The 14,571-nt window shown below is 40.1% G+C and overlaps 1 protein-coding gene across 1 annotated transcript in view; it reads left to right on the top strand.

The window, feature by feature from the left end:
• Nucleotides 1-14,571, top strand: part of RAPGEF5 (Rap guanine nucleotide exchange factor 5) — a 350,639-nt gene that overhangs the window by 300,418 nt on the left and 35,650 nt on the right. The window contains exons 13-18 of the mRNA XM_069729804.1: nucleotides 850-994; nucleotides 3,415-3,512; nucleotides 3,915-3,945; nucleotides 5,257-5,335; nucleotides 10,425-10,574; nucleotides 14,122-14,213. Of these exons, the coding sequence (XP_069585905.1) occupies nucleotides 850-994; nucleotides 3,415-3,512; nucleotides 3,915-3,945; nucleotides 5,257-5,335; nucleotides 10,425-10,574; nucleotides 14,122-14,213 (595 nt within the window). The remainder of the gene's footprint in view (nucleotides 1-849; nucleotides 995-3,414; nucleotides 3,513-3,914; nucleotides 3,946-5,256; nucleotides 5,336-10,424; nucleotides 10,575-14,121; nucleotides 14,214-14,571) is intronic.

Genomic DNA, 14,571 nt, shown 5'->3' on the forward strand with positions numbered 1-14,571 from the left:
AATCCAGAGAAAACACGATACCTGAAGATATGTTTTTTTAGGTGCAGCTTGAATGCTGGCAATTAAAACTTGTCTGCTCTAGCATTGTCATGTTTTAGGGCAACCACAGAAAACACCTTGACACACCATCAATCCGTGCCACGTAAATGAGGGATCCAGGGTTCTTCTGTTGGCTAGAAGCACAATGCAATATCTTGTCCTTGTATAATAGTGAAATACATATAATTCATGTTTATAGTTCATTTTATAGCAGATGTAGAGATCAATAGATTCTGAGGTGGGGCCAAATACTGAATGGAGACTTTTCGCTATAGATTCACATTTTATCCTAATTTTTGGTTTTCAATTTTGCCAGTCATAACTTTGCAGTTTATAATATTGGCTAAAAAAAGGTCATGAATAAGGTTTGAGGACTATGTTCAGAAGCTATGGTCCAATGAATTTACCATAGCAAATGCACAATCCTGGTTTCTATTCTTGTGGCAGCAATAATTGTGGATTATTACAAGTAGGTGCAGATTTTACCGTTTTTTCTTTATAGCATATTGTAGAATGGAAGTGCCCCTATAGGGTCACAAATGGCTTACAAAGACCAGGATGCTTATTTGAGCTTGTGTTTGGCCTTTAATTTAGCCTGGCTGTGCTGACGGGCCAGCAGTTTGCAGGATGGTGACGCCGGACTTCGGGTGACAAACCTCTCCCTGGTAACACAGAGACGAGATTGATGTGCGGCAGCCGAGAAGTCACTTAATTAGCTCTGTATTTGCGGGATGGCATTCTCCGTGACACTGTAATTGGTTGCTCTTTAAAAACACAATGTTTACTTGTTGTTCTTTGACCTGAAATTACCTATTGTGCCAAGAAATACGACGGCAAGGCAGACAGGCCGGAGGCCCTGTGCACAAAGCGGAAGGTCCTGCTTCTGGCATCCCAGTGGACTGCTTTATACAAAGACTGGTTACATGATGATGAGCACTCCAAGTTATTCCTGAAGGTGAGCAAGGAATCCACAATTGGGCACAAGTCTCTATGCAAAATCGGATTATTGATCGCTTCTAATAATGTCTCTTTTCTTGAAAATATGATTTTTTTGTTTGCAGTGTGTGTCACATCTATGACGCTAAACCATTTAAAAACATTATATTTTATGTAAAATCCTTTTCATTGTTTGTTGGGCACTAGTGCTAAAATTGTTGTTCACTAGTGGTAAATTACTTTTTATAGTAATGATTTAGAGGGGTTTTGCCAGCTTAGTTCATGATGACTAAACAGCCACTTAACAATCAATAGGCCTCTGATGTCTGGGACCCTCATTACCCTGAAAATGGAGAGACATGCATAACTGCTCCAGGACTACATCCCCTTTCACAATGGCACTTCTGCCTCCTTTCTAAGCAGGGAACTGCAGCCGGTACATTTCAATGAAATGGAGCCTTGCTGTAGCGGGTGGCTAGGAACGCCCCTGTGCAGCGGAAAAGACAATGCGACTCATTAAGTAATGTGATATCCTAGCAATATGCCAACATATGCTGAGCTAAGAATATCCCTTTAAATTCAGCTTATGACCCAGAAGCCACTAGAGCAGTATTCTTGAATAGTGGAGACCAGATGGTCCTGTCATGGTGGACCCAGTGACATTTCAGCTTCTGACTCCCACTACTACTATTCAAAATAATTATGATGTGACTAGATGGCAGCCCGATTCTAAAGAATCGGGAGTCTAGAATCCATATATACTTGAAATTCGGAAGGAGCTTGAAGAGCAACGTCACTGGGCCCGCCTCCACGCAGTAGGAACTTGCTGTGAGGTAAAAATTCAAAAATCACACCAAAATGGCGGGCGGAGTGTGTCACAGTACGGCACGTTTCTGATTGGTCGCTCGCAGCAGGCGGCAACCAATCAGACACTGGACACTGTTGACGTCACTTATCTCCGGACATTAGCTCCGGACATTAGCTCCGGACATTAGCTCCGGACAAAGCCACGGAAGTTGGCACAAATTGCAGGAAGTAGTATTCTAGGCAATTATATATTAGATAAAAGTTGGGAAACTATCATTTAGTTTACCAGGTATAATTCTCATGCACATAATTATGGTAAAGCTCCATGCATTGAGTATATTTAGTGCCAAGGATAGGATCAATTTCCATTCTGGGAGTTTGGGAAGGCTTTTCTTTGGTATAGGATTTTGTGATGTTCCAGAACATCAGTATGATGCTTAGTATATGGCTCCTGCACAAATACAGTAATATCACCCTTAGGCTCCTTTTACACTTGCCGTGTTTTTTGCTGCCCGTTTTTGCAGGCCTTTTTTGCGGGCCATATAGCCGCAATTTTCACGGTCTGCCGCAGTAACGAAGGACCGTGTCCGTAAGCTGTGAAAATTATTGAGCAGGCTCAATATTTTTTCACAGTCGTAAATACGGCCCTCATGGCCATACAGCATACGGCGCTCAGTGGAATTATTGCGGCCCCATTGAATTCTATTGGGGACGCAACCATGGCTAGTGTAAAAGAAGCCTTACTTAACATTGTATAGAAGCGATCCTGATGGAACATTGCTATAACATGACATTGTGTTACAGACTTCTTTACTGTAAATCTGTAATGTCCGCTATAACATTTCCAGTAACTCTGCTTGGTTTTATATTGGTTAAACCACCACATGACATCTGGTTCTGTTAATCTGTGACAGCAAAAGTGAAAATTTAGAAAATTACAATATAAGCAGTAACCAGTGAAGGTTTCCATTTCTGACAGAACACAGCTTCATCCAAAGTGAAGAGACAAAGCCTAACCTGTAAAATCCCGTTTTAATCCACGATGTAAAATGCCCATTTACGGTTAGTTTTCTGCAGTACATGAAATATACTCGTCCTCTTATATTCGTTAACAAGGCCTGTCTTCCTAAAGACATACTTCTTCTCGGTATTACATGTAGTCACATCTGCTGTGGTTACGAGTAAGATCTTTTGTCTGCAGAAGCCAAGAATTTAGATCTGGGCCATTTCATTAAACGTTGAGTTATAGGACATCATTTATTATATTGCTGTCATTGCACATGTGAGCAGGGTTAACCCTATGCTCCTGCTTTCTATCACTGGATTACAGCACAAGCCAAGTGTTATAACAGGGATGATGTAACTAGTATAACGACTGCATGTAAAATAGTTATGCAAAAAAACAAAATCATTAGATAATATTAATGCACTTTTTTTGGATGTAGTGGTGTTCTTATTAGTAAAGCAGTATACGGAGATTTGGTGTGTTGCTTCTGCGGGGATCCCAGACGGTTGTTATTTCATCACTATTATTTCAGCACTGCATTCTGTTCTCCGATATTACCCGGTGCCACCGACGGGGAATGTAGACGATAATAAATGAAGCATGATGTGTTCACGTATGTTTTTCAGACTCTCTATCGCTACGTGCTAGATGATGTTTACGAATATCCCATGTTGGAAAAGGAATTAAAAGAATTCCAGAAGGTGCTGCGGATCCATCGTCGACAGTAAGTATTATGGTAGGAAATTCCCTGGAAAATCCAATGGGGGTTCCAATAACATGTAAGGATTATCTGTCATTTCAAGGTTAAGAGTTCACTGGCTGTAGGACTGGGAAAAGAGATCAGTGCAGGAATATATTATCCATGTGCTCTTTTGGGGAATAGAATATATTACCCCTGCCGGTACAATGGAGGCAGACGTTTTGCTATAGTAACAAATGTCTTCTTATTTGTTTCTTTTTGTTAATCGCAATCAAATCGATAAATATTTCTGTAAAAAAAATAATATACTTTTATAAGATCCTAGAACCAACACCGTCCATTGAGACTGCCTTACACATGGACACTTTTCTTGTGATTTTTGAGCAGTATAGACACTGACTATTGTTCTTTTTCTTCCATTTGCAGCACTGTTGATGAATATTCACCACATAGAAAGGTATTACATAGCTTCTGGACTGTGCTATAATGTATATGTGTAACACACTGTATCATCTGGAAATGATGTACTAGATATGTGCTATTTTGTAGCAAGTTGGGTAAGAAAAATAGTAATTTGCTAAAGAGAATTTGTGCACTGATGGATGGGACCAAGGCAATCAATTGTGTATTAGGGTCATACTAAGAAAGGCTAGAGTATATGTCTAGTACCATCTGCACAGCTGTGCCCATGACAGGCCAATAAAATGTGCGTTAGGAAGTATTCTAGAGCTCGCTTCCTCTGAGATTAGCAGCACAATCTGGCAAGGAAGCTTGTAATGTGAAACTTTGCTGCAGGGTGGAGACTTGGTTGGAGAGTGGACAATCCACTTTTGAACTTGGCCAAAAGTTTTCTAGGAAGTAGTGACAATGGCAGGAGAATGAGAGAATGAATCAAAATCAATGCACACGTCATCACTCCTATTGTCCGCACTTATGTCGGGCAAAGGTACAAGGCAGGAAAGGTTGATCCAATGTTATGTTTCTGGTGTTCAGTGATCGCCCATTTCCCCTAATAATGTCACTTTTACTATGCTCTGTGTGCTACAATTAATCCCAGCAAAAGGTTACAAGTATTCTATGGACATAATGAAAGGCAGGAAAACCCTTTATGGATTTCCATGTGCGTATAGGAGGAGTAAAGGGTGGCAAGTTACTGTTGTACTGAATAACTTGGGGAGGGAATTTTCAAGAGGCAATGCTTTTTTTAAGAGAGAGTTGGGAAAGAACATGTGCATTTTAAATTTTACATGTACTCCATGAAATTTTCTTGACTCGCATGTCTAAAGTTCCGGTTGATTATAGGCGTATAGTTTGCTCATTCAGTGTTCTTTTGGTGTAGGTTTGGTCAGAATATATCAATGTTTGTCTTAAAGTGGTTGTCCAACATAGGAGAAAACTTTTTAAAGCATGTATGGATTTAAAATATAAGACGGTGGCGTGCTCACCTCCCAGTGCCTCCACAGATCCAGCTAATTCCACTCCAGAAGTGATGCATGCTCCGTTCAGAAGCAGCAGGACCGCTACACCCTCTGACTGGCTGCAGCGGTCAGGTGACTGGAAGGGCGTATTATCGGATGTTTCTCTGATGACCTGCTCTTCTACTCACCCAGGCGCACAGCAGTTGTCGTTCCCATGCATTGAGGATGTATTCACTAATCTCCCAATATGTAGCATGTGCTAATTAGATAAGAGTTTCCCTTTTGTATTCTCAGAATGTAACACAGTAAAATAATTCCTCTGTTTATCGTTCTCAATCTTGTGTCCACAGAATAGAGCTCTCTTCCACCAATTCAGTCTGAAGGAGAACTGGCTGCAGCACAGAGGAAATGCTAATGAAATAGAGGAAAGTGAGTATTTGCTGCTGATGAGTGGCGGAAGCGATAAACGCCATCGTTTACTCCAGAAATACTTTTACTATGATGCAACATTGCACCAAAACACTGTGTATCTGTATATGCAGAGTTTCCAATGTGTGTCTTTATTTTTATGTGATTAATTACTTCATATTAGTAATTTAATTTGGAGTTTCATATCTGGAATACATAAAAATCCCAGAGAATTGCTGCTTCTTACAACGACTATGAGACTGGTAAATGAATGTTTATGCTTTGTAAGTCATTATTTATGTATCACTGAGACGCACATTGGTTACTCTTTTTCCGCAACATCTTACATATTCTTTCATGTTGGTTGGTACTGTTACTCAGATTATTCCAGGGAAATGTGATTATAATATCTGAATAATTTAAAGGCTAAAATGAGTTTTCTTCTCAAATGAAAAACATTTAATAAACAGTAGATTTTAAAGGGCTTTCTAAAATGATTCTTATGGCAATGCCAAAGGTTACGACAATTTGGATACGTAGTGATTTTACTAATGAAGGAGTATCCACTCAGACAACACGAAGGGTAAATTCACACAGGGCGTCTTTGCTGCTTTTTTCTGCAGCAAAACCTGATCATCTTGGCAGGAAAGAAGCTGCGTCAAAAAGGCAGGTTTAGGTGCGTATTTGGTGCGTTTTTTTTGGTGCGTTTTTTTTTTCTCTTTGTCCATGCTAATGTCCTTGAATTTTCAGCAGCAAAAACGCTGAAAGAAGTGACATGCCCTATGTCCAAAAAAGCACAGCAAAAAAAAAACAATCTGTGTGCATGAGATTTCTGAAATCTCATAGGCTTTGCTAGTACTGTAAAAAGCAGCTGAAAATTAGCATTAAAAAAAGCAGAAAAAAAACAGCAAAAATGCCCTGTGTGAACTCACCCTGAGTGCAAGTGAGACGTCTGAATGAGGCCTTGAACTTGAAGATGACATGAATAAATGTAAACAAATTTGCTTCAAAGGTGTTTCACTGGCGAGAATTTTGTAGTTATCGATCTAGATTTCTTTTATATAAGGCAGTTGAAAACATTTAAAGTGTAACCGTCACTTTAATTTTTATTCCATAAATCAATAGTAAACATGAAAATAAGCAACTTTCTAATATATTTTGAGGGAAATCTGCTTCTTTCTCATCTTGTATTTGTCACTCTCAATTCATGGGTAAAATCTGTGTTTAGTAAGAGAGGAGTTATAAATTGCTGACTCGTTGGAACAGATGTCCAGACGGTATTCACACTATGTTCCCTACTACCCCAGATACATGTTGGAGGTGTTGGAAGAAGAGCGGTTCGTATGCTCATATTTGGTGGTCTTGTCCACCCATTAGAGGTTTTTGGGAGGCTGTTTTTGATCTCCACAACAAATTATCCCTCCATAAGGTCCGACCCACAATGGAGGTGGCTCTGTTGTCTATTTCTGATCTCTCCATAGCCAAATTTAAGAAAAGCCTTCTTAGACATTTTTTGACAGCTGCACGAAATTTAATACCTCGTTATTGGAAACAATCAATTTCTACTTCAAAATCTGAACTTGTGTCAGAACTAAACCATCTCCTTCGTATGGAACAACTGGTGGGTCAGGATACGGGAACTTTGGATAAAGTATTAAATATATGGACCCCTTGGATAGTGTTTAGAGAGACTGAGGAGCTAACTACCTGGCTTGGTTAATTTACTAATTATACTATCGGTTCCCTAATGTATTTACTTTTCCGTTGGTGGAACATTTTTGCTTTAATACTAACTTAAAGTTGAGTTGGATGGGACTCCGGAAACCTTACCCTCTCTCCCCACCCCATCTCCTCTCTCTTCACTCATTTTCAAATTCCTCTACTAATCATAAAGTTGGTTTAATTTACACCAACGTTTATATAATGTAACATCCTGGTACCCATATCCTAGCATTAACCAACTTTAATCAACAGAATGGGTCTTGGAGAATTGGACCTATAGTGGCCAGGAACCCCATTGCCAAAAGTAATAGATTACTATATAGTCAACGGGAAGACGTTCCTAGTCCCGATTTCTAGAAAGTGTTTATTGTTCACAGATTCTCCTTTGAAAAGTTCTTAGAATAGCACTCTTTATATTTAAGGAGATAAAGAAATTATTTCATGGGTTGATTTTGAAAACTTTACTATGCCTTTTCTGAATTATAATGCTTGACACTGTTAAAACGTACCTGATATGTTTCTGTTTGTACTATTCTAACTTGCAAAGTATTGTTATATGCAACTTCCTTTAATAAACTTGATTTACACAAAATCTGTGTTCAGTGAAGACAGATGTTTCCATTTCTGAGCTGGAAGAAGACAGTTGGTGCTTTTAAAATTCTATGAAGAGGCGCAATTGTCAGACAGACAAGTTCTCCTAAAATGACAGTTGCGGTTCTCAAGACTTTTATGAGCACCAACTGCAATCTCCCATCTCAGTAATATGGAAAAAAATCTGAATGCAGATTTTACCCATGAATTGAGGATTTGGGAACGAAAGACCAGTCCAGAATGGAGGAGATGATTTCTCTAAGGCCGGCATCACACATGCGAGAAACACGTCCGTGTCTCGCATGTCAAATGCAAGCTCTGGAGCCGGCACTCCAGAGCGGAGCGTGCGGCTCCATGTGTTGCTATGCGGCCGCACTCTCCGCTCTGGAGTGCCGGTGCCAGAGCTTGGATTTCACATCCGAGACACGGATGGGTTTCTCGCATGTGTGATCCCGGCCTTATACAATATATCATAACGTTTCTTTAAAAAATAAATAAATACAACTACAGTTCTTCTTTAAGTTTCCATTGTCTTATATGCAGGAAATTTGTATAAAATGTTTAATTTGAGACTGTAGAAACCTATATTGGTACAGGAGGCAGACGCTGGAACTCCCTTATAATTTCCATTGTCTAGGTATGACAAGGTCTCAAAATGACAGGCATATTGCTGCAGTTTGCCCTTGCAGGCTAAGGAGCTTTATTTACATCTATATTTGCCGTCTATGTTTATATCCCTCTTTTGTGAAGTTCCAACAGTTTTGTTAGCAAACCCATCATCATCATGGGAGCAAACTGCAGGGTTGTGCGGTGCCACATCATTTCACACTCCACTGACTCTTCTGATAAAATAAGGGGAGCACTGCTGGAACATAAACGTACAATAGTAATTGTGGTACACAAATACGCTTCCAGCAAAATCACTTTAAGAATCGGCACACTGAGAAAATGTGGAAAGTAAATAAAAATTCTGATTTATTTATTGCTTAAGGGTCTACATGCACTCTGGTGCTGAGTGCAACAATCAATAGTCAAGGTAGGAGTCCTCCAGGATTTTTTTTAGTAGCTTGCCATATGAAGCCTCAAAATATAAAGATATAAATTGGCATTTTTATTTTATGTATATATATGTACATATATTTGTCTTTAAAAAAAAAATTATATATATGTATATATATATATATATATATATATATATATATATATATATATATATATATATATATATATATACACACACACACACAGTGCAGGTACAGACCAAAAGTTTGGACACACCTTCTCATTTAAAGATTCTTCTGTATTTTCATGACTATGAAAATTGTAAATTCACACTGAAGGCATCAAAACTATTACTTAACACATGTGGAATTATATACTTAACAAAAAAGTGTGAAACAACTGAAATTATGTTTTATATTCTAGGTTCTTCAAAGTAGCCACCTTTTGCTTTGATGACTGCTTTGCACACTCTTGGCATTCTCTTGATGAGCTTCAAGAGGTAGTCACCGGGAATGGTCTTCCAACAATCTTGAAGGAGTTCCCAGAGATGCTTAGCACTTGATGGCCCTTTTGCCTTCACTCTGCGGTCCAGCTCACCCCAAACCATCTCGATTGGTTCAGGTCTGGTGACTGTGGAGGCCAGGTCATCTGGCGTAGCACCCCATCACTCTCCTTCTTGGTCAAATAGCCCTTACACAGCCTGGAGGTGTGTTTGGGGTCATTGTCCTGTTGAAAAATAAATCCCAAACAAGTCTCTTTTGCTTGTTGCCTGTCCTTAGCAGTGGTTTCCTAGCAGCTATTTTACCATGAAGGCCTGCTGCACAAAGTCTCCTCTTAACAGTTGTTGTAGAGATGTCTCTGCTACTACAACTCTGTGTAGCATTCACCTGGTCTCTAATCTGAGCTGCTGTTAACCTGCGATTTCTGAGGCTGGTGACTCGGATAAACTTATCCTCAGAAGCAGAGGTGTCTCTTGGTCTTCCTTTCCTGGGGCGGTCCTCATGTGAGCCAGTTTCTTTGTAGCGCTTGATGGTTTTTGCCACTGCACTTGGGGACACTTTCAAAGATTTCCCAATTTTTCGGACTGACTGACCTTCATTTCTTAAAGTAATGATGGCCACTCGTATTTCTTTACTTAACTGCTTTTTTCTTGCCATAATACAAATTCTAACAGTCTATTCAGTAGGACTATCAGCTGTGTCTCCACCAGACTTCTGCTCAACACAACTGATGGTCCCAACCCCATTTATAAGGCAAGAAATCCCACTTATTAAACCTGACAGCGAACACTTGTGAAGTGAAGACCATTTCCGGTGACTACCTATTGAAGCTCATCAAGAGAATGCCAAGAGTGTGTAAAGCAGTCATCAAAGCAAAAGGTGAAGAACCTAGAATATAAGACATATTTTCAGTTGTTTCACACTTTTTTGTTAAGTATATAATTCCACATGTATTAATTCATAGTTTTGATGCCTTCATTGTGAATTTACAATTTTCATGGTCATGAAAATACAGAAAAATCTGTAAATGAGAAGGTGTGTCCAAACTTTTGGTCTGTACTGTATATTTACAACCTTTTTTGTCTGTATGCAGTAGAGAAAAAACAAATTTGTGAATTTCAGGTTGGTTGTGATTCTGGAAGAGACAGCAGGAGACCTGCATAGCCGCAGTTTGCACTGATAGCCTCTTGCTTTCATTTACCATACATAGCAGGAAAGCACAAGCTGACAGCAGCAGAGTTTTATTGAGTTCTCCCTGGAATGCTTACCATCTCTTCCCTGCCTTTTTTGTGCAGTTTTCTGCCGCGTTTACATAACTGATCACTCCTACGTCAGCATCAGGATGAAGGTTTCCAGTTCTGTGCAAGATATCTTGAAGATAGTGGCTGAGCGGATCCAGCATCCAGAAGAGGACCTGGCTTTGGTCACTGTCACCTTTTCAGGGGGTAATTCTACTTCCTTGCTTATTCCACAATTACCAATGTCTTTGAAGAGTAATGGCTGACAGTTGCTAGCGCAGGTATTCATCCTCCCCTGGGGGAGCGAGCTCCACTGTGTGACCGCACTTAATGTGCAGCTTTTTCTGGTGGAGTTGTTTCCATGGCGACTGCTAATTCCCCACTCATGATAAACATTCTGCCTCCCGGGCAGAGGACTTGACAGTGTTTGCAAATATTTTCACTAGTTTTGTGCTTTTCCTGTAATTTGAGACATAACTAGAGCAAATATTAAAAGTATTAAATTCCCACGCACAGGCGTTTGTTGGACAAGCATTCAATAATGCTTTTGACGCTTTTTCTAATATCATCTTAAAATGATCGGAAATCACCAGTAAATCCCAGCCCTCATGTCACTTTCTTCTGTTGAGATGGCTGTGCAGCTACCCAAGGGTGTAACTATGGATAGAGGGTGCAGTCAAACCAGTATCCTTAAATTCTGAATCTTCCAGAAGCCCAAAACCTCCCTTTGGCTCATATGAAAAGAGCAATACTATTAAGACTTGTGGTCATTGGAGATTTTGCATTGGGTCCCATGAGCTTTACGTCACGGCGTAAGGCCACCAAAGTTAATCCCATTACTAAGAACGGTTCTCCATTTAGAAATGCATAGGTTACTACGCCTGTCTACATATAAGATGTACCATGTTGATTTCTAAGCGGATTTAACAATGTAGAAATCAGCTTTTATCAAATTGTGTATGGACTTGTACTGATTACACAACAGCAGCCATATTAGCTGTCACTCAGCTGTCCTGGTATAACTAGGAAATTGACTAGAGTATACCAGCTTGACTGAAGAGAGTGGGGCTCTTAGGACAGACTTGGCTTTGAACATATTGAAGGCACTTTTATAGGACCCGCAAAACCTGGGCTGGAGCATATGGGAGCGACCTTTCCCACCCAATCCCTTTTGGTCGCTCCTAAATCCCGGACCCAAAATCCGGTGCACTAAAAGTCCTCTAATTAACCTGTCATCACTGGAAACTCTATTTTGGGACTATACACCTTCACCTGCCACCTGCTTCCCTACAATATGTACCATGTTTGGGGTTGATTAATAACTAGAATTTTTAGCATGACCGAAGATGAAAATTAACAGACACACAGTGAAGAACGGCAGCCTTGTAGCACTAAACCAAAACTGCTGTACCTTCCTTACAGAAGGAGGTGGAAGATGATAGAAGGCAAGTAGTAATAATAATAGTGCAGAAAATACTGAAAATAATATTTGGAAAATAAGTGCAGCCCCCCATGGACATAATTTAGCATAGGGAACTGTGCTGTATTGGCTCACGCCATGCATAAATATTTATTATGTACCATATGTAGTCTAGGGATCACCACAGTGACCTTCATTCACAAGTTTAGTAAAAAGATCAATATGTCACCTCCGTCTGTCACTTTACAAAATTGTCACTGATTATTCTCTTGAAATATGTCATGACCGTTTACTGCCTTAATCCCAGGTTACATCAGCAAAATGCAGCCCCCATATTCTGTACAGCAGTCTGTAACCTGGATCTCAACCCCATGTACCCAAACTATAATTGCACTTGTGGCTATTTTTGGTCAATTGTTTCTTGTTTTAAAGATTTTTGTTTTGTATCAAAATCCTACTTTTGGTTCCACCGACTTTGAAGTCTTTTTTTTCTACTTGTTGATCAGTTTATTTTACCTTGTTCACCATTATGTGCCTTTTTTTGCACCCTTTTTTAAATAGTTACAACATTTTGCACAAATTTACTCCAGTCCCTCCCTGGAGTGATTTTTTATTTTTTTTTTTGCATAAATGTTATTACATGCAATATTTTAACTGATAATGCAAAACCCGGAAATGATTAATCGGGCCCGATATGTTTATTGTATTCTAGGTATTCAATATATTTGGGCAAACACAGCTCTATATTGTTATTATCAAGTCAGTAATACTCCAACACCAAGGGTATGCACACACGACATCCATAGTTTGCAGTATACTGTCCCAGCAAAGTGAATGAGATTCCTGAAATCTCATATTCATGTTGCTTATTTATTCCTTACAGATCTGAAGCAGTTACAAATCTGCAGCATGTCAATTCTTTAGACTTGGGGAAAAAAACGTGTAACAAACGCATGCTTTTTATGCAGCAGTTTTCCTACCAAGAGACACATTTTTTATGCAGAAATGTCCAGGGCGAGTTTTAGGCATAGTGGGGCCCTGGGCAAATGATAAAAACTGGTGCGCTAAATGCTCACATATTGCATCATCACGCGCAAATATTTTAGGTTTCCTTTACATTCGCTGAGTTCAGGCAGTTACATGAGCGTGATGGACAATATTGAAGTCGTTCGACGCTTGTTTCTCGGCCTCTTTCGACAGGATGATGAAGAGTGATGGGCACAGAATGACCACTAGTAGCTCAGTCTGTCCCCATACATATCATGGTATAGGCCGCACATCTGCAATGAGCACTGGGCGATGTGCTGCTAACATTAATTTTTGTTCCGCCATAAACCATCCAATCACCTGATGAATTAGCAGCATTTTGCACGTTCGATTAGCTTTTGTCAACATGTTTACACCTACGGTCTCTTGTCTGTGCAACCGGAATTTATAAATGTGGATGCTACATACATACACCATGTGTGATACAAACCCTGTATGTTAGAGACACACGCAGCGCACATACATACACAAGTGTCTTCACATATATACAAGAGTCCTTACATTCTAGGCTCAACCTCACACACAGAGCCAGGCACACACAAGCACATACATACACGCCAATCACATTATTGGCTGTCTGTGTCATACAGGACTGGTCCTCCAGAGAAATGTACGTCAAAGGTCGTGAAAGTGTTAGGTTTAGTAATTGAAGAACATCCATTTAGAGATATCCATTAGTCATGAGCGAACATGCTCGCATAAGGTGTTATCGGGTGCTTGAATAATATGTTCGAGTCTCCGCGGCTGTTAGACAGCCGAAACACAAGCAGTGATTGACTAACAAACAGGAAATCCCTGCATGTGTTGCAGCTGTCCAACGGCAGCGAGACATGCAGCCGCGGAGATGCAAACATATTTTTGAAGCATGTCGGTCACTCAGCACCCGAGCATGCTCTTATAACACCTTATCTGAGAACGTTTGCTCTTCACTAATATCAATAAGCATGGGCTGCAGAAAGGACCTGCCAGGAGCCCATACATTTTAGACACACACGTCTACCTTCTCTTCAGTCCTTGTGACTTCCACAGAGAATAGGACCTGTGGTGACATCACAATCACATGACTGGTCTCATGATTTCACCAAAGGTCCTGAAGTCCCGCAGAGTACAAGAGCTGTGGTGAAATCATGGTCACATGACCGTGATGTCACCAAAGATCCTGGAGCAGTCTCCAATCTGCTTTCCCCCTAACGCAGGCCTTTCACTTACCTTAACACTCCAATAATGAATTCTCTTTTCCTAAACACTGGTTATCTAAAGCTGTTTGGTTTTTTTTTTCCTCTTCAGAAAAACATGAGCTTTTGCCAACAGAAATGGCCCTTTCCAAGTCACTGGATTCATCCAGTCGCATTTACACTTACCGGAGGAGTGACACATTGGTGAGTGACATGCGCACTGGTGGGAGGTGCGTCGTATAGATTATATATTCTGTAATTTTTGTCCTAGGTATAATGTCATTTCTATTTAACAAGGTCTCAATTATATCAGCTGGTATCTGTGTGCACAATTAGTGCAAATTTAAATTCATCACAAGTTAAAGGGGATGTCCTGCTAAATGACAGATTAGTTCTTAAATAACAATGTTCATCTTATCACCCCCCCTGGAGTCGGCATAATTGCTGTGGCGGTCCCGTGACCGTCTTTAGCATGCTGCACCGGCACGTGACCACTGAAACCTTATTGACATAGGTGTCCCCAAGCAGTGATGCCAGCCATTAATCAGCTGCATCATTCCTG

Source organism: Ranitomeya imitator, chromosome 6 (genome assembly GCF_032444005.1).
Source record: "Ranitomeya imitator isolate aRanImi1 chromosome 6, aRanImi1.pri, whole genome shotgun sequence".
Taxonomy (NCBI): domain Eukaryota; kingdom Metazoa; phylum Chordata; class Amphibia; order Anura; family Dendrobatidae; genus Ranitomeya; species Ranitomeya imitator.